Source organism: Epinephelus moara, chromosome 5 (assembly GCF_006386435.1).
Source record: "Epinephelus moara isolate mb chromosome 5, YSFRI_EMoa_1.0, whole genome shotgun sequence".
Lineage (NCBI taxonomy): Eukaryota > Metazoa > Chordata > Actinopteri > Perciformes > Serranidae > Epinephelus > Epinephelus moara.
Genome location: NC_065510.1, coordinates 28,497,503 through 28,517,464, shown reverse-complemented (window position 1 = coordinate 28,517,464; position 19,962 = coordinate 28,497,503). Strand labels below are relative to the sequence as shown.

The window sequence follows — 19,962 nt, the reverse complement described above, 5'->3', positions numbered from 1 at the left end:
CATTTAATTGACTTATTGAGTTGTAGCAGTATGTTTGGTACATTTTCACATTACCAGCTTTTTCTGAATACTGAATAGACCTATTATTACGGCCCACAATCTGGGGTTATAGTGGGTCCATTCAGTTAGTGACACAGCTTCTTTTGAGTCTGCCAGAATAAATGCTAATCTCATTGTTGAATGTGGCATTGCAACTAAAACATTTACCTCAACTTGTTTCCTGCAGAGTGTTTGTCAACAGAAGCTTGGCAATGGAGAAGATTAAGTGCTTTGGCTTTGATATGGATTACACTTTAGCAGGTAAGTTGAACACACACTCACCTAACCAGTCACCATCAGTGCTGAAACTGCTGAATGTGAGATTTTTACACTTCAGGCTCTGGCAAACACTTTGACATTATCTCTAACGTTTAGTAGCTCAAATAAATATGATTTAAACTGAAAAGACAATTGATACATTGAATAGTTATTAAAATAATCAGTAGGTCCAACACTATGCACAACTATTGGTACTTTTAAATGTTTGGTATGCAGTCAGACTGGGCCAGAGGGTTGCACAGCAGATCCTGTGTTTACATGGATTATCTGTCCTGTTGTCATATTAATAATAGTCCAAATGAGCAAGTGTGACTTGATAAATCCAGATGGATTAAAAGGATTAGAGATACATTAAATGTATTAATGGAAGTCAATCGAAAAAGATGCATTGATTAAAAAGAGAAGAAAAAACATTTTGTTAATGCTGGGGTCCATTTGGATTTTTAGGGATTTTCTGGAATTTAAAATATGTGAAAACAAATCTCTAGTTGTTCATTTCCTTGTGTGTTTTGTGCGGATGTTAAAGTCCACCGTATCCCTTCTTGTCAACTTTATATTTGGCTACCCGACCATCCCCCCTGGAGCTGCGGCTTGTTGTCCACAAAATATTATTTAGGTCAATGCCGGTGACACATTGAGCACACTATCACACTTAGATAACAAAATGTTAATCATATCTCCCTGGTACACAAAGTCAATTGTATGGAGATGTTCTTTTTCCCACTGACCTGCACCGGGGTTGAAAATATCCTGATTTTTCATGCCACTTTGTTCTGTGACTCAGCTCCAGTTTTTGGTCTCGCCGTCTCTATAAATAACTCCTCCCTGACTTTGAAAAGCAGGTCACGTTTGTTTGTGGAGTTCACCAGTGATGGCACCCTTGAGAACGGGGATCACTCGAAGTCCCTCTCTGGCACTGCACCCCTATCCCTGTTCAGACTGCAGGAGATTTCACGGACGCTCAGCTGTTGACATGACTCTCTTTATGGGTGCTCATAACCAAGTGTTAATGTTTGCTAGAAGCGTGGCTATCATGTATCATTTGGAGGGTGTTCAGATTTTGACCACAGAGGCACTCCATCAACGCCAGGGAGCTGGTGGTGTCACAGAATGGCTGCTGCTTAACCACAACACCCCGGCCAATTTCGGTATTTGTTTTTAGGGGGTGTTTAAGTTCGTTCAAATGCAAAGTGCCTAAAATATGTGCGTTGTTGTTTTTTTTTGTTTTCTTTAGCACTTACTTTCTGGATGAAATTGACATTGACATTACATCCGGCACGTTATTGATGGTATGACAATATGCAGAGAACCAATTTGATGATTTTATATGTCTTGAAAACTGGTGTGAGGTGTGAGAAGAACATACTGATTTCTGGCGGGGCTGTACCCGACTCAGAATTATGCCAGGTGAATCAGATTTGGCTGTTCACTTCGAATATTCGAATGTTCAGTCCATTTCTTTTTTCATACGGAGTTTGAGAGGGTCCAGTGGGATAGTGACACTCACGTTGTACAGTAAACAAGCTAACCACACTAACGACGGATCACGAATGTGCAACACCATTTTTTGCTGACACCAGATATCAGACAAAAGCCAGTGACTGTATCATAGAAGGCAGAAGATAGCGTTACTTCGGAGCCTTACTGGGCAAAACCTCTCTTCCTCTGTGCTGCAGCTGCCTGTACCAAAGAGCAGCATGAAAGTGAAGAGCGCTCACTCTGCAGCAAAATTTGTGGGTCAAAATGTCCCTGATCAAATCTCCAACTTTCAGGGGGCAGTCCTATTTTCAGGTTGGATGGCAGGAGTACATTTAGTGCTACTTTCACATGGAATCAGGGAGACAGCAGACAAACGACACCTTTTAAATGGCACAGGAAAAATAAGCTGTCCGACAAAATGTCAGGGTGGTAAAACAAAACAGACATTACAATATATTGCGATGGTGACGTTGTATTGTTAACAAAGACTTAAATAAAGCAGAATAAATTGAAGTATTTCATGTTTATTTTTTATGTAATTATTCTAGTAATGTATAGTAAGTGTCCAGATTAAATTCCTTCGAAAGAACGGCAAAAAGTTGAAATATTTAAACTCTGAAAGGCAATGCCGTCTACCGTCACCATTGTCAATATTCTCTGCCTGCCTAATTTTACCGTCCTGCTCTCATCCACTAAAATGATATCCTGTTTGCCGTCTGCTGTCTGCCTGAGTCCATGTGAACACAGTGCAAGTCGTGTATCGGGACACCTCAGACGTTCGTCACAGCGTCTCCAGACTCTTTTACGGCTGACACAGTGTGAGCCTGCTCTCATCTGTGAAGAGAACAGGGCGCCAGTGACAGACCTGCCAGTTCTGGTGTTCTCTGATGAATGCCAGTTGTGAGCACAGGTCCCACTTGAGGACGTCAGGCCTCATCCCACCCTCACGGAGTCTGTTTCTGACAGTTTGGTCAGAAACATGCACACCAGTAGCCTGCTGGAGGTCATTTTGTAGGGCTCTGGCAGTGCTCCTCCTCACACAAAGGAGCAGATACTGCTCCTGCTGCTGGGTTCATGCCCTTCTATGGCCCTGTCCAGCTCTCCTCGTGTAACAGCCGGTCTCCTGGTATCTCTTCCATGCTCCTGAGACTGTGCTGGGAGACTCAGTAAGGATGTGCCATCCTTGAGAAGCTGGACTACCTGTACAAACCGCCTCATGCTACCTGTAGTGACAAGGACACTAGCAGAACACAAAACTAGAGAAGAATCTGTCAGGAAGGATAAGGAGAGAGCACCTGTCTGTAGCCACCACATGTAAAACCATTCCCTTTTTGGCTGTCGTCTTGCTTTTGTCTCTCCATTGCACCTGTTGTCACTTTGATTTGTACCAAAGCAGGTGAAACTGATTCACAATCACTTGTGCTTCTTATATGGACACATTAATATCCCTTAAGTTTACTGACTTGGTGTTTTACTGTGACCGTTAAGTGAACCCTTAACATGTTAAGATCAAAGGTTGCTGATATATTTACAGCTGTTACAGAGCATGCATGCACGTCACATGTTTTGTAGTATTTCTAAGAGTGTAACTAAATCAACATGGTGTGAGAAAACATTGCCTCATCTGTTCTCTGTGCTCCAAAATGGAGCAGATAGTAGCCTGCAGAGAAATGTTGCTCAAACACACAATTAAGCCCAGATTGCATTGAGAGATACACATAGTTTTGTCCTAGTTTTCCAACAGACTTTTGGCTGGAATGTAGGTCCCCGAGGCTGTGAGGCTGTAAGTTTTCTTCTTTTTCCACAATATGTTTGACGGTGTCATGAATCTGTGACAAAGGCCTACATTTTGCACATTAGTGGCCACAGACAAATTAAGACAGTAAGTTGCTGGCTTCAAATATAGATTGCTATGTGACATGGTTCAGATAAAGACACTTTATAGGATTTGGATTTAGTGGTCTATTCGTAGAAGGTTGCAGGTTGTTTATCTTATGTGTGAGGGGTGTACGTTACATTTAGGCCTGATGTGACCTGGCCTATAAACTCTTGAGAGACACCACAGCAGTTGGAGCAGCATGAGTATAATTAACTGGCAACAATCTCATCAGAGACTCAAGGTAACAGATCCCCGAAGCTAAGGCCGCTTCTCACCCCAGCTCTAAGTACATGATCATATATGTGTGTGTGTGTGTGTGTGTGTGTGTGTGTGCGCGCGCATAGTGACAGTGTGAGAAATGTGAGAAGGGGCTTACAGCAGGGGAGCAAAGACCCCTATAAAACAGAAATGCGAGAGAGTCAAGGACACTGTAAGCAACAATAACACAACTTCCGGTCTGCACACAAATACTGTAACTCCGACCCTTTTTAATAACATCTGTTGATGATATGTTCTTGGATGTCTCGTTTACTGGAATATGCAACTTTCCATGACTCCTGCTTCCAGTGTGGCTTTCATGGAAAAAACAAAATCACTGTGGACTTCTGCTCAAGCCTTTAAACATGTGGAATAGTGTGGGACGTTTAGAGTTACGTTTGAAAGGAATACACTGTAGGCCATGGGTGTCGTGTGTCTGTGTGGAGTTTGTAAGGGTAGGGGCTTGTTTTTCCACGTTCAGAAGTAAGATGCTTTCGGTGTCACTAATAGGGCTGCAGCTTACTCATTTTTCATCAACAATTAATCTGTCAATTATTTTTTTGATTGAATGATTAGTTGTGTGGTCTATAAAGTGTCAGAAAAAGTCACAAAATGTCAATCAGTGTTTCCCAAAGCACAAGATGACATCTTCATATGCCTTGTTGTGTCCACAACCCAAAGATGTTCAGTTTACTGTCACAGAGGAGTAAAGAAACCCAAAAGTATTTACATATAAGAAGCTGGAATCTGAGAATTAAGACTTTTTTTTTCTGGGGAGATGTTACGCGAACAGTTACGTCAGTCGGAGGCCTCCACGTGGGAAAGACAGACAGGACGCTAGGCCAATCATTGAATTCAGTCCGAATACAATGATTGGTTGGAGTTTTCTTAGAACCATATGAGAATGGTACAATTATGGGTTTTTATCTCTGGTGGAATTCCCTTACATTTTAGTGTGCCATCAGCTTATTAATAGCATTTTAACCTAAACAAAGAAAAGCGTAAAATTTCCAGAAAGGTAAGTGTCCCTTTAAGATATGAACATTTAATATAATAGAAAAATACTGACGGAGCAAAACTAAGTTTTGAGAAGCTTGTGAATAAGATAATTTTAGTTTAATTTTTGTCTGTTAAACTCATAATAAGCAATGCCTTTTTCAAGGTTTATTTTGACACATATAGTAATACTTAGCAACATTGAATGTTGCAGGGAAATATTTAAGATTTGAAACCAAGTGTTCAGGGGCTTCAGTGGTTTTTATTTGGTTGTCTTCAGCTGAGTAGTTGTAGTGCAGTAGTAAGTGTCTTGACTGTGGCCAATAAAATGAGACAATAGTCTTGCCTAATTATTATGCAACAAAAGTACTTCCTCATCATAAATGACTAGCGTGACTCACTTTACATAACCCAGATTGAGATTTTATTGTTGTGTGAGCAGGAGTTCCACACCAATGTCCCAAGGTCAACACGTGAAAAGCCACCCAGTGAAACAAAGAAAGAGAGAGTGATGATAGCAAAGGTGACAGAGGGGAAACTGCTCTTAAAATAGGTTCCTTTATAGAGCCTCAGAGCTTCAGGAAGATTATGACAAGCGAGGGACGAGGCGGACGAGCAGGACGAGGAGGGAAGGCAATTTAGTTGGTGTATGCTACTGGTCTGGGCACAGGGCCCAGACCCTCAGTTTGCTGGGAGACCACAGCGGGGGGCAGAGGAGGGGGGAGGTTGAACTGCGAGAGGTTACGTGATCATAATGCAGAAACAGGATCGGGCTTATAGAGTAGGGGTGTCGATGAAAGGACAAAGCTTTACTGAACTCTTTTTGTGCACGCTCATTATGCTTCTGTTCGTAACCCAGCATTAGACACAAGTGCACGCTCACACATTTTGCAGAGTAGGACGCAGATGTTTTCCTGTTTGTCCTACAGTGCTGTTCCCCCCACTAACTGTCCTCTATCCAAGCATCATCAGCCAATATTTCTTCCCCTCTGGGGGCCTTCCACCTCCCCACTGGGAGTGCAGAAAGAAGGCAACAACACAAGCGCATTCTCCTTTTGTATTTATAACATCTGACATATTCTTTTCCCAGTGTCACATAGCATTTCAATCCCCTGCCAGCCTATTCTGAGTCCTGTGTTTTTATTTTCAGAGCCCTCCCCTGCCTTGGTTTTTGGTAAATATCTGGCTCTGGCGGTGACGGGGTTGGGGGGGTGGCTCGTAAGTCTCAGCAGGGCTCATTAGAGCTGCTGCTGAAAGTTGAGCGACTTTTTATTTTCACACCTGATCCTGTTTCTTTGTGGATTTGCGTGCAGAACATGGAGGCCCTTGCTGATGGTGGGGAGAGAGAAGGGCAACATGTGTGTGTGAGGGCGGGGGGTACACTGGAGAGTGAGAACATGCTGTTGTCAAAATGCTGAGACAACATCACGGACTCTCAAGTAGATGAGGCAGCCTTAGAAAAGTCTCATGTAGGTGTTGTGTAACTAACACGAGTAAGCTCCACTGAGTGTGTGTCACCTCTACAGAAACGTTGTTTGCTGTGTAATTATAGCTTCACCCACAGGTCATGTTCCTCAACTGTATACATAATACAGAGTTTATCTACATTTTACATGTATAATGCCACATGTTTCACAAGCTTTCCTGTCAGCCTGTCACATAATTATTAGATTATTAAAGTTGTTGTAGATTATTTATCTGATGATGGATTGAGTAATTGTTTCTGTTCTAATTCAGTTTGCAATGACTAAAAATTACTAACAATAAAGCAGTTGTCAGAATTACCAGCTTGTTAAAGGGGCTTTATGCGAAAATCCAGAGCATATGAGTTCTAAACACTGTTCTGAACTGCACTGCACAATAATTTTAAATGTTGTCACCAAATTCTGTGGCTTCTTATTGGGGATTACACACCAAACTGCACTGCTGTATCACATGTATTGTGATCTTCCATTGGGTTAACTTAGTAAACTGTGTGTATGTTTCATTTCCAGTGTACAAGTCACCAGAGTATGAGTCATTAGGTTTTGAGCTCACAGTGGAGCGGCTGGTTTCCATCGGTTATCCCCAGGAGCTGCTCAGCTTCGTCTATGACCCATCCTTCCCCACCAGGTCAGTCCAATCACACCCCACCACACAGACATCTTGACGGTGGCCGTCAGGTTAATGACCAACTGCCACTTTTATTGCCTCATCTCTTATCATTTTAGTCCCTTTATCGATCTAACCTCAGTGGAAATAGCCAGGATATTAAGCAAGGCTAACGGACTGAGATGAAAAGCCATCACCCGTTCAAAGTTCACTTTCATTCTGGGAAAATACCTTTCAGTGTAGTGTGGTGATAACTGTAATGACATCACAAATGATAGCAGTTATAATGCTGGATGTTACTATCAAGAGATAAGAACAGTTGAATTATTTATTGGAGACTTATATGAGCATTTATTTCCTCCTACTTTCAGGGGCCTTGTGTTTGATACCATGTATGGAAACCTGTTGAAGGTTGACGCCTATGGAAATATCCTGGTCTGTGTCCATGGATTCAACTTCCTCCGAGGGTAAGTGTGTTTGACATTCTCCACCCCCGTCCTCTGAATGAGATTTATATCACATACGTTATTTCAATTTTGTGTTTCCTCTTTTTCCAGCCCTGAGATCCGTGAACGGTACCCAAACAAGTTCATCCAGAGAGATGATACAGAGCGCTTTTATATCCTTAACACACTCTTCAACCTGCCAGGTAAGGTCTCTGAGCACAGAGGAGAATACCATTGGGCCGTTAAAGAGAAATTAAACAGGCAGGAAAGAGCTCTATTGTGATTAAAAGCTGAGTCTTACGTAACGGGAGGTTCTAGCCGAAACCTTTCCGTGCAGGTTAAAGACAAGTTTGATCTGCTTCGTCACTGATGACTTCTCCTTGCCTTTCTGTTTCCTTCACAGAGACCTACCTCTTTGCTTGCCTTGTGGATTTCTTCTCCAACTGTGACAGATACACAAGGTAAGGCACTGTTGGTAACACTATCTGTCATGCAACAAGTTTCTGGGCACCGCATGGTGACACAAAGACCGTTGCAAGCCAAACTGGGTCAAGAGCGAGCCCTACAGCATGGGAGGGTCCAGGTGTCTCAACCGCTAATCTAAGCTAATTGTTTTAAAATGGAAATCAAATGGGTGTTCAGCCAAAGAACCCGTCTTTTTCTATAACCATGATTTATTAATGTCTTCTACTAATTGTAGAAAAGCATGGATTCTTATCAGAGTGAGATAGGAATGAAAAAATGCTCTCACTAACTATTTAAAAACAATTAAATCTTAATGTAGCTGTAAGATAATCTGTAAAATGTTGCTGTAAGGAGATATAATGGCCTGTAAATTTGTTGAGAATGTAATCTGGAATGGCTGCATGTCCTTTGTCCTCTGAAACCTGGTTGTTGGTCTTTTAGGGGGAGAATGCTTTCCTGTTTGGCTGGGGACCCCTCCAACAAGGGAAGGCTATCCCATTTAAAAGCAAACAAAAAACAAATGTCATGTTTTTGAAAACCTTCTGTAAAGATGTGGCCTGTCCGACGGCTGTGTACGTGTGTGTCTCTGCTCCTCTCCCCCAGCTGTGAAACTGGCTTCAAAGATGGCGACCTCTTCATGTCCTATAAGAGCATGTTCCAGGACGTCCGCGACGCTGTCGACTGGGTCCACTTCAAGGTAAGACACTTTTGATGGTTTTGACGTCAGTATGTCAGTTAATAAACTTCACATTGATGCCTGGGTGCTGCTCAATACGACCACAGGGTGTGATGCTCCATTCTCGGAACCCATCGGCTGTATTCGGCGTCTGACTTCCGGCAGATGGCGATACAGCCTCTGGGGGCAGACCCCCAATTTTTTGGCATTCCGGTTTGAGGAGGCAAATTTCTGTTTCCGACTTCCGTTTATATATAGGTAAATATGCTGAACCATTGCGATGGATTCAGAGTTTGTAGTGACGCCAATTATGTTCTGCCTCGTTAATTCACCACACGGAGCGTTTAACCTGGCAACAGCTGCAGCCGGCTCAAATGTGATTGATCAATATCACACGGACTACAAACAGCCTAGCACTGGAAACCAGGGCTCTTCCGCTCTTCTTCCGGAGGCAAGATCTTCGGGGGTTTGCCTACAGACTCTACATTCACTGAATGTAGAGTCTGTATATAGAGACTAGTGATGCTCCTTTCTGAACATGAATCTGCTCAGTGCTGATGGAAATCTGCAGCCGAGACCCTCCTTTTCTCAGGCGGTGTCCGTTTAGTCCAAGCAAGAGTTTAACTGAAACCTTCATATTAGCATAAATAAACTCTACTTAATGGGGAAACTCACCAGAGTTCAACTAAACCAAATCAAATAGCTCAGGTGGAAAAGCAGGCTAGGAGTTTTATACTGTGACCATAAAAGTAGAAACTCAGCCAATATGTAGACAACTTGTCAAGGGAAAAGGCTCACCGGATGTTAGCTCCCTCTGGGGCTATTACTATCCACGATACTCAAAACAACATTGCAAAAAACAGCCGTCTGAAACATCTGCGGTTGACATACAAGACGTTGTTGTTTCCAGGCCTATAGCATCAAGAGCAAGGTTCTAGGATGGCTTAATAGACTTTTTCTTAAATGTTGTGTTTTAATTTTTAAAGCAGCCACAATAACATTGAAAAAATATATAGACATATGTGTACACACTTAAAAACATGCAGTATGTACGTACTTAAAGGGGCTATATGTTATATTCAGAGCATAAGAGTTATCTACGTACGGTTCTTAACAGGGAGGTGTCTGAGCCAGTGGCCAGCAGCTAACGGTGCTAACAACAGCAACAGTGCTGACAGAGCTAACAGTTAACGGGGGCGAACCAAAAGGTGGGTGCTATGCTTCCACAACTCTGCCATCCCAATATCAGTGGTAACCGCCCTATGAGCACAGTGCAGAGTGGCGGTATGTACGCCCTGATCACAGCAAACCACAGGGAAGCTCAGATACACACACTGAAAGAGCGTGTCTTCATTCACTGCACAGGACGCCATCACTCCACTTTATCTTTACATAGCAAATATTGGTTTTATGTCGCATACAGAACCTTGCAAGAAGAGTCTTGTGTTTTAGATTTTTATGCAAAGAAAGATCTTGCTTTGCTATCACTGCTCCCTCTCCACTTACACATCCTGTATAACCCACAGCTAAATGCCACAAGTCCTCACGTGTTGTGCGTGGGATGTTTCTGATGACTGTTACTTAACTGTTACTGAATGAAATAAAGCAGCAGTGATGCTTCTACCTCAGGAAGATGGTGTCTGTGCAGACTGTGTCATTCAGTGTGTCTTACATTGCAGGGTACTCTGAAGGAGAAGACTGTTGAGAACTTGGAGAAATATGTAGTGAAAGATGTAAGTACTTTGTATTCATCAAGGATACTACAAGTGCATACACTCACAGTGTATCACATTCTTGGTCGGCTCTGTGAAGAGGCTGGTTTGTAAAGATGCTTTTCTTCTTCTCTGTTCCCACCAGGGGAAGCTGCCTCTTCTTCTCAGCAGAATGAATGAAGTAGCCAAGGTTTTCTTGGCTACCAACAGTGACTACAAATACACTGATGTGAGTACAGGCATGCAAGTATGTCTTAGTTGTAGGGGAAAACATTAAGATTTCAGTGGTAAGACAGATGATGTTGAGTTAATTTAAATAGATTAATTTCTGAGATTTTCTCCTGGTCTGTTGGCAGCTGTATGATCTCTGAACACCTCAGCGTTTAACTTGACTGTCTGTGTCTTGTGTTTTCACAGAAAATCATGACCTACCTGTTTGACTTCCCTCATGGCCCCAAGGTAAAATAAAGCTTTCTCACCCCTTCCTTTTGATCACACTTTGACATGAATGTGCAGGTGAAGGCGAAAGATCCGTTATGCTCATATGTGTATGTGTGACTCAATTGCTTGTGTGTGTGTGTGTGTGTGTGTGTGTGTGTGTCTTTGTATCCAGCCTGGTACCTCCCACCGGCCCTGGAAGTCTTACTTTGATCTGATCCTGGTGGACGCCAGGAAGCCGCTGTTCTTTGGAGAGGGTACGGTGCTCAGACAAGTCGACACGGTGAGCAGACACAGAACACACAGCTGTGACAGAGAAGACATTAATAATAGCTGCACTGCGTTTGAACACTGACGCATCAGGACATGACGGAGCCCAGCTGCATGTCAGCTTTTTAAGATAATGTGGAAAACTGTGATAAGATGGTGAACGTTTCAGTCAAAGGATCACCGCTAGATTTAGGATTAACAGACTGGCCATTTGTCGTCTTTTGCAATAAATTGGTTGTATTTTTTTTATGCCACCACACATTAGACATTATGTTTTCGGGTTGTCTGTCTGTCTCATTCTTGTGAATGCGATGTCTCAATAACGCCTTGAGGGAATTACATCATAACTCAGGAACAGAAGGGGAGACACTTAATTGATACTGAATACTGATACTGAAGATACTGAATTGATGACACTAATCTTGACTGCTGATTGTGTAGATCTTCTGTGCTGCTGGGGGAAAGATGTGTGTCAAGCATCCATGTTTACAGAGACATGGATGTAAACTGTAAGAGAAACATGACTGGTGTGCAGAGGCATACAACCGCAAGGCGGTAATTCTAGCTTGGCATCTAAAGAGCCTCTTTTTTTTGTCAGGGTGTAGGCAATATTTTCCTATGCGACAGGACTGTTACACACACCTGACACTACTTGAAACACCTAAATTAAAGACTGGACATCACATTTGTGTGTCTTGACGTATGGACACAATAACAGCTGCACAGTCTGACAAAAGTAGACGACAGATTTTGAGAACTGCTGCTGTTAGTCAGCTTCACTCACTCTATTCAGTGGGGAAAATACTGAATAAATGTAACATGGCAAAAAACATGCTGCGTGACTCATTATGGGTTGTCTTTGTTTGCCAGGAATACAGGTATTTTTAGCTGGATTGTATTTTGAAAAGGACAGGAGTACAGTATGTGCTAAAAAGAGATCGCACAAGACTTGCTTAACAATTGGAGCTGTTTACAGATACTTAATGGGTTTTAACATAACAGGTATTCCCTTAAAGCTTAAGACTAGAACATATGCAGGAGGAGAAACTTCTAACTGTGTGAGAAAAAGGAAAAGTTTACAAATTGGATGCAGCTTTCAAGGTTAACCAAATCTAAGCTTAATGTCTTAGTCTTTAAAAGAACACTGTCTGCATGTACAAATGCGTTCATATGGCTTTAATCATCTTTATGGAACTGACTTCTCTGACTGTGCCAAGATTCCTCCATAACTGTAATGTAACAGCATGTGTTTTCTTCATTTCAGACAACTGGGCGTTTAAAGATAGGAACCTACACAGGGCCTCTGCAGCATGGTATAGTCTACTCTGGAGGTAAGACTTTCTTTGACCTAGTATTTAGTCGCGTGTAGCAGTTTTGATTGATGAGATTTTTTACATGATTTAATGCCACGTCATCCTCCTTTAGGTTCCTCTGACATTGTATGCGACCTGCTGGGGGCCAAGGGGAAGGACATCGTCTACATCGGGGACCACATTTTCGGCGACATCCTCAAGTCCAAGAAACGTCAGGGCTGGAGGACATTCCTGGTTATACCTGAGCTGGCCCAAGAGCTGCATGTGTGGACTGACAAGAGCTGTGAGTCTGTAGGCATGAACGCATAAACACAGGCCTACACATGAAGTGACATGTAGAGATACCAGTTTGGCTGTATGTACATATATATGTACATGTATATGTCTCCGCATTCAGACTTATTTTTAGTGGTGCTGCAGTCCTACTGGTATTAGAAAACAGTCAACAGGGACCTGACCTAGAACAGCAGCTGCAATGTCAGACCTGCGTGTTTCAGAAAAAGACACAAGCTGAACGTGATAAAGATCAAATAATCAGTAGGGACAAAGTCAGAACACTGTATCTTGATAGTCACGTTCTCACAAAGCGCTGACTCTAACGAATGACAGAACACTGTATACGCACTGTAAATCTACGTGAGATTCACCGTCTTCTCATGTTTTCCAGCACTATTCGAGGAGCTGCAGGGCCTGGACATTTTCTTGGCAGAACTGTACAAGTAAGAACTCTGACCTTTAGCCTCCCCTCCCTTCCCCCGATCCCACCTCCCTCCTCCGCACGTCTCTCGAACCAGTTCTGCTGCTCTTTGCATTAACAGCGTGTGTTTGTGAGAAAACAACGAGGGTCATTAGGGTGAAGTCCAAAGGGTTGGCTCTCGGAGATAACCGGGTTCACTCGTGTTATTTATAGCCTGGCACGACCTGCTGTTGCCCCATCTCTTTGACACATTACCTTTCAGCAGACTGATATCAATATCCTCCCCTCCCCCCTCCCCCCACCCGCTCACCGTCCTCATCATCTTTCTCTCCCCGTCCTTCCTCAGACATCTGGACAGCAGCAGTAATGAGAGGCCAGACATCAGCACTATTCAGAGAAGAGTCAAGGTACGGCCTTAATCACCTCCGTTTCTATGACGACAGAATACCTTTTCACATGCTTTTAACACTGGCTGCCTAGAAACAGCCGAGCCATCAATGCCCATATTTACAGTATGTCTGATACAGTCTACTATAGTCTAATCATTAACAATAATCCACTTCATCAAAGAGCCTCCTCTCTCATTGCCTGGTGTGGTCATAGCTGACTCAGCATCAGTGAACAACCACACTGAACTTTTTTAACATGGTTTTTCACGCTCACCAGTGTTTTCTCTTCTTGCCTTTTTAGAAAGTGACACACGACATGGACATGTGCTACGGCATGATGGGTAGCCTTTTCCGCAGTGGCTCCAGACAGACCTTGTTTGCCTCTCAAGTGATGCGTTATGCCGACTTGTACGCAGCCTCCTTCATCAACCTGCTGTACTACCCCTTCAGCTACCTCTTCAGAGCTGCACACGTGCTGGTGAGTGTCTGAATGTCAACTGAGGGAGCTGAATGAAACGATACACCCTCAAAAGGTTAGGCACAGTTTTACTAATACTGAAAGTCTTTTTCATACAATTCGCCAATATCACACTTTAGCTCAGTAGTGTAATTCTCTGGATTCTTTAATGGTCGTCCCTGCTCAGGGCCTTCCCCCTTCAATCATCTCTTCCACCTGTCATGTCTTTTCTTCTCTGATCATTCAGGCCTCCATTAAAGGGGAACTCTACTGATTTGACAAGTCTGTATACTGGCCTTGGCAGTACTGCTTCTTATGTGAAAAAAGTTGCATAAGGCCCCGATCACAGAGTGTTTTGGCAGCCTGTGGTGGCTTTTTTTAATAAGAGTTAAGTGTTTTGCGCCATTGAGTACCTTGCAGTTTTGCAGCAGCACCTTGAACGCCAGCTTAGAGCAGCAAAAGCACCCAATGTCATCTGTATTTTTTCGTACGAGCAGATGAATAGCGAGGCGGGGCCTCCTGGTGTGGCGATGACAACAAGTAGTAGTGTACATAGTTTTCCATGACTAAAATAAGCCTTGAACCAGCAATCATCCAGCCAGAGCTCCTGAACCAGCTGGTGAAAGGCTACTCCCTGTGATTTCTCCTCTGTCTGAGGGTCTCATGCACCCACACGGATATCTGTTTCCCTGTGACCAACATACCCAATTTGGGAACTATCTCCCATCTTCAATCAGGGCCAGAGCAAGTGCCCCCCGCCTGTCCATTTCTTATGTAGATTTCAAGGCACAGATCTGCAAGTCTACTTCACAACAAATTAGCTGTTAAGATAACGACAGGTGACTCTGTGGTAACCTAGCAACAATTAAAAAAAGACACAGCAAGCTGCAAAACGAGCTCTGTGTGATCGAAGCCTTAAGGCACTTTTGGATCCAGGGGGGAGCTGCATTAAAATCTGAATAACTGCCCCAAGTCATGTCACTTAAGTCAGACATTTGGGGCTGAAGACGACACATTTGAAAATGACTCCGAAACAAAACCCCTTCTATGTAACCTGCTCCTCTTCTGTCTGAGGTTAGCAGCTTGAGGTTACAGTTACCACTACCAACTGCTGCACTGTGGTCATAAGCACCAGGTGTTGACAAAGGGGAAGAATGCGTGGGATAAAAAATATATCTATGGTTGTGCTGCATCAGCTTTGTGTTCATGGGTCTGGCGATGTTAAAGAAGTGCAGTGCGACATTTTTAAACAGGAGATATTAAACGCACATTAGGCTTTTTTTTTTTGGAGGCTAAGTAGTCAGTGGCGGATATGTCTGTTATTGGTATAGATGAGGTCAACCTGGGACTGAGCAGGAATGATTTCATCTTCATTATGGAACACAGAGAGGCTTTTTGGATACATGATCTCTAAAGTTTACATCAGAGGGGAGTGAATAAAGATTTTACCCGTTCTGACGCTGATGAAAGGCCGGGGCAAACACGCTGGTTAGATAAAGAGCAAACTCTTCAAGTAAGTCTGCTCTTGTTGCCACGTTGTTTTCTCACATTTCTCCTCCCTCCTTCCCAGATGCCCCACGAGTCAACGGTTGAGCACACCCATGTGGACATGGACCTGGAGTCGCCGCTGGCCACGCGCAACCGCACCCACTGCAGCGACTGCAAAGACCTGGAATGCAAACGCAACCAGCTGACCCGCTCCTTCAGCGAGATCAAACCTCCCAACCTGTTCCCTCAGACTCCTCAGGAGATCACTCACTGCCACGACGAGGATGACGATGAGGAGGAGGAGGAAGAAGAAGAAGAGGAGGAGGAAGAAGAAGAAGAGGAGGAGGAGGAGGAAGAAGAAGAAGAGGAGGAGGAGGAGTAATAAGAGAGAGAGAGAGAGAGAGAGAGAGAGAGAGAGAGAGAGAGAGAGAAAAACGCGTTCCTGTTCTTGCCCTCTCATGTTTCCCAGTAGAGTCGGGTAGTTATTGCTGTCAGAGTGAGGTAGGGAGGAAAAACATCTCCAGGATGTGTGTGTGTGTGTTTATATCAATACTGTATGCACACACACGCACACACACACACATACTGGAGATTTCTGAGAAAAGTAAAAAAGGACCAGTAGCGAGACAGATCATATGACTGTCAGAAGACTGTATGCATGCTTGGTCCTCTAAAACCCAACTTTTACTAGCTTCATTTAAAAAAAAAAAAAAAAAAAAACACATCGTGACTTTTAATGAATTAAATTTGATTTCTGTATAATTTCCCGTCAGACAGACAGAGCATCACATGTTTTAATATGTTTTAAAGCTGACCGGTGAGACCTGCTGGTGGATTACATAGATGCTGATGCTTAATCCATCAGATGCTGGTCAGTAAACTGTAATCGCCTCGCTGATTGATGCAGTATGCACGCTATAATCAAACAGAAAGCACTGTTCAGTCCCGGCGTCAAAAAAAGGATGCACATACTGTATTACAACACATTTTTTTATGCAACGTGGGAACAACATTCAGTTTTTCATATTTTGAGTTTAATTTTGTCTCTTTTCTTGTCGTTGTAGAGGAGTCCTTTAGTCTAACTGGTATGTAAGGGTGTGTGTGTGTGTGTGTGTGTGTGTGTGTGTGTGTCACTCAGACTGCAGCATCCTGAGTGACGGTAAGCTAAGAATCCGTTGTACTAAACCGAAGCACAGAAGCACTGAAGCACAAGCCGGTGTTATACAGATGCATTTTATTTCCGTTTGAAGTTTGGCGGAGAGAACACGTTGTGGTACACGAGTGGCTCTTGAACTGATATTTTGTTACCAAGCAACAATGAGGACGGAGTATTAAAACCGTATTTTTTATGCCAGCAGACTCTATGACAACCCTGAACTGCAGCACAGTGCAGTAGTGTTTCTGGAAATAGCTGTCAGGTGAACGGTTTCACGGCACGAGCAGCTAACATGCATTATTTTATCCGCTCGGTTTTATTGCATTTGACTATTTCAGAGGGTTTTATTTTGGTAGGGGAGCAGTTAAAGCAGCAATGTAGAGATGTGTGAAGTGATCTCAGTCAGGTGTGTAACAGGAGCATTACAGTGGCCTCAGTATGCAAGGATGTACTGTAAAAGCTCCGTTCAGTAGGTCTGCATAGCTTGCTTTGTTTATCTCTTCAGTTTTGGGGCTTTGTTTGGTGTTTCTGTTTTTTAATCTGCTGATCATGACTCATTAGTGTCACCCTCTGGGAGAAATGTGTCGACACAGAGTGTGTACAGTGTTCTTCTGTTGGGCCTGTGAACACTGTGAAGTGACCTTTTCGTGATAGTGTGTGTTCTCGCTGCGTCACCACTTCAGAACTGGATGAAGATCTCTGAGTTTAAGCATTTGACGTTTGTATGAGCTCTTCTGCTTCATCAGGACGGTCTTGGTGTGGTTTAAGTGACAGTACGTGCCTTTCCATCCATCTGTTTTCAATTTGCAAAAACCTAAGTGGAATTTTGAAATGTGAAAAGGTGTTGAAATGTCCCCAAAAAGTGTTTACTCCAGCAAAATGGGACAAAGTGCAATGAAAACAAATATTGCCAATAAATCATGACATGTGCTAAGGTAAATTTGACTTGTAGCCACTGAAGAAATTAAAAATGAAACACGTAAAAACATCACCTGATGAGGAGACTATAATGCCGTGAAGTGCAGTTACCCCCAGTAATGACATTTCTTTGCAGCTGGGAGGCGTGTTCATTCTTTGTAACGCAGGTCAGCATGTCACAGAAGTCATAGGACTCTGTTCACTGATTGTCTGCTCGTTTTTTTGTCCGCAGTTGACCGCTTAAAGTTAAACTATAACCTTGAGAATCAAATGGCTGCAGGTCAAAGTGGCAGCTGCAATCTGCACTTCACTGCTGCTTTGTGTGTTTTCATTGTAACCCTCCTCAAATATAACTGAACACATGTGCTTTTTTAATTGTTGCATACTTCTCCTCTGCAGTGGTTTAGTAGTGCCTGACTGGAGAAGAGGCGCCACCAACTGTTCAAACCAACTAACATTTGCAGAAGAGTATTGGATGGATGGAAACATGCATAAATTGACATTTTCTCTTGCTTAAAATTTTCATCAAACTTTGCAGGTGAACAAACAACCCGCCATCTGTCATCACAATTTAATTTAAATGTTAAATCCTGATTAGTAAACGGAAGCATGTGACATCACTTTTTTCCAACTAAGCCCCGCCCATTTTAAACTAGTGCAAAGAGCACACAGAAAAACAAACTCATATATTTCATGTGAAATAACAAAAACTGTTCAAACTTAGTCAGAAAACTGTGTCATGTACGACTATCATCGCCCACAGTGAGGAGCAGATTCAGGGCCTTTAACCGAGGTCCTCTTCAGATGCATCAGTGTTAGTTTGCATTAGAGAGCTGCCTGAATTTAAAAACATGGTGACTTGATCTTTTATTTTCTTTCCTTTTTTAACCAGCGCATCCTGTCTGTTAATGTTAACTTTGCTCACCTTTATATTTAACGCTGTATCAGTCCTGTACGTGTTTGATCGGCCTGTTGATTTAGGCCACAAAAGGGAAGAAACACGCCATCATTTTTGCATCATTTTTGGTTTTGGCTTGATGTGGTGTGCAGAAAGGTGAATGTGTTGAACTGGTGATTCGTTGGATAAAAGCTTGTAGGACATTTAGAAACGTTTTAACAGCTGTTTGTTCTCTTCTTTCTTTCTTGAACATAGAATAACTGGAAATGCTACACGAGGCAGCTGCGTTGCTAATGGGAAACAGTCGACTGTCTTTTCTTTGCATATTCTGCGTATGCATGTGAAGATAAGCATATCCGTTCTGCTAAGGTGGTTCTGGTAGCATTGGTTTTATTTCTATGTGGACTGCATCATTTTAGGAAAAAGCTTCTATTGACATTTGTCAGTGTAGTTTACACAGGCTCAGAAGAACCTGTAAAAAAAAAAATAGAAAAGCTTACAATGAGGGGAAATGTGAATAGCATGTTAAGTACCGTAACAGATGTGTTACCTGTAATCAGCACCATGGGATTATTTTTATTTTTCTAAGCTAGTGTTTTTAAATGGTCTCGGTTTACAGAACTGTAAATAGACATTTCCATTTTCTTTTCTTATCTGTTTTTCCAACTTTTATTTTTTTTTTTTGGGTTAACTTTTATATAGTACTGCAGAAGTCTGTCGCTCGGACTTTGAACTAACTAAAGCCTGGTGAACAGGTCACAGTGCTTTAGGAGATTTGTATCCATTGTCGTGATGCCTCGAACGCATCCACATTAACAGCAGGTGCCAAAAGAGTCACCTTTCATTTTCTAAACTAAAGTAATCTTTTGTTTTATTATGCATATCGATTCACGTTCTCCCGAACAGTGTTTTGTTTGTTTGTTTCCAGAAGTTATCCTACAGACTGTACATTGAGGTAAATTACATAAAAATGTAGAATAAAAAATAGTTTTTCATAATTTTCTTGTTGTGTTGTTTATTTTTTGCTGCTGTGCAAGACTGGATGATAAACCAGCTGCAGTGTTTCACCATGTGGCAGGACGTTTGTGTCATTTTGATTCATTCTCAATTAGTTTGTAAATTATATATATATACTGCTAAAACCAGTGGTGGAATGTAACTACGTACTTTTACTCAAGTACTGTGTTTCAGTACAATTTTGAGGCACTTTTTTTGTGTATATTTATTTTCTTGCTACTTAGCTTCATTTTGGAAATCAATATTGTGCTCTTTACTACATTAATTTAAATAGTTACTTTACAGATTCAGATTATTGTTATATGTGTTAAAGCTACTCAGCAGTTTATAACGTAGTTAAAAAATAGCCCTGTCTTTACCAGCTGCATTAGTGACACTTACACATTCATTTTTCATTCATCCATTTTCTGTAACCACTTATCCTGTTGGGGGTCACGGGGGGCGGGAGCCTACACCCTGGACAGGTCACCAGACTATCACAGGGCTGACACATAGAGACAGACAGCCATTCACACTCACATTCACACCTACGGACAATTTAGAGTCACCGATTAACCTGCATGTCTTTGGACTGTGGGAGGAAGCTGGAGTACCCAGAGAA

The 19,962-nt window shown here is 42.5% G+C and overlaps 1 protein-coding gene across 3 annotated transcripts in view; it reads left to right on the top strand.

Moving 5' to 3' along the window:
• Positions 1–19,342, top strand: part of nt5c2b (5'-nucleotidase, cytosolic IIb) — a 28,330-nt gene extending 8,988 nt beyond the window's left edge. For 2 of the 3 annotated variants that reach the window (XM_050043939.1, XM_050043940.1), the window contains 16 exons: positions 227–300; positions 6,925–7,042; positions 7,393–7,488; positions 7,579–7,670; positions 7,871–7,928; positions 8,536–8,629; positions 10,288–10,341; positions 10,466–10,549; positions 10,738–10,779; positions 10,934–11,041; positions 12,293–12,359; positions 12,454–12,624; positions 13,009–13,060; positions 13,385–13,445; positions 13,729–13,905; positions 15,455–19,342. In XM_050043939.1, the coding sequence (XP_049899896.1) occupies positions 227–300; positions 6,925–7,042; positions 7,393–7,488; positions 7,579–7,670; positions 7,871–7,928; positions 8,536–8,629; positions 10,288–10,341; positions 10,466–10,549; positions 10,738–10,779; positions 10,934–11,041; positions 12,293–12,359; positions 12,454–12,624; positions 13,009–13,060; positions 13,385–13,445; positions 13,729–13,905; positions 15,455–15,754 (1,648 nt within the window). In that variant the 3' untranslated portion in view covers positions 15,755–19,342. Of the gene's footprint in view, positions 1–226; positions 301–6,924; positions 7,043–7,392; positions 7,489–7,578; positions 7,671–7,870; positions 7,929–8,373; positions 8,630–10,287; positions 10,342–10,465; positions 10,550–10,737; positions 10,780–10,933; positions 11,042–12,292; positions 12,360–12,453; positions 12,625–13,008; positions 13,061–13,384; positions 13,446–13,728; positions 13,906–15,454 lie in introns of those variants that run through there. The other variant, XM_050043942.1, reaches the window with a different exon arrangement.
• Positions 19,343–19,962: the final 620 nt, after the last annotated feature.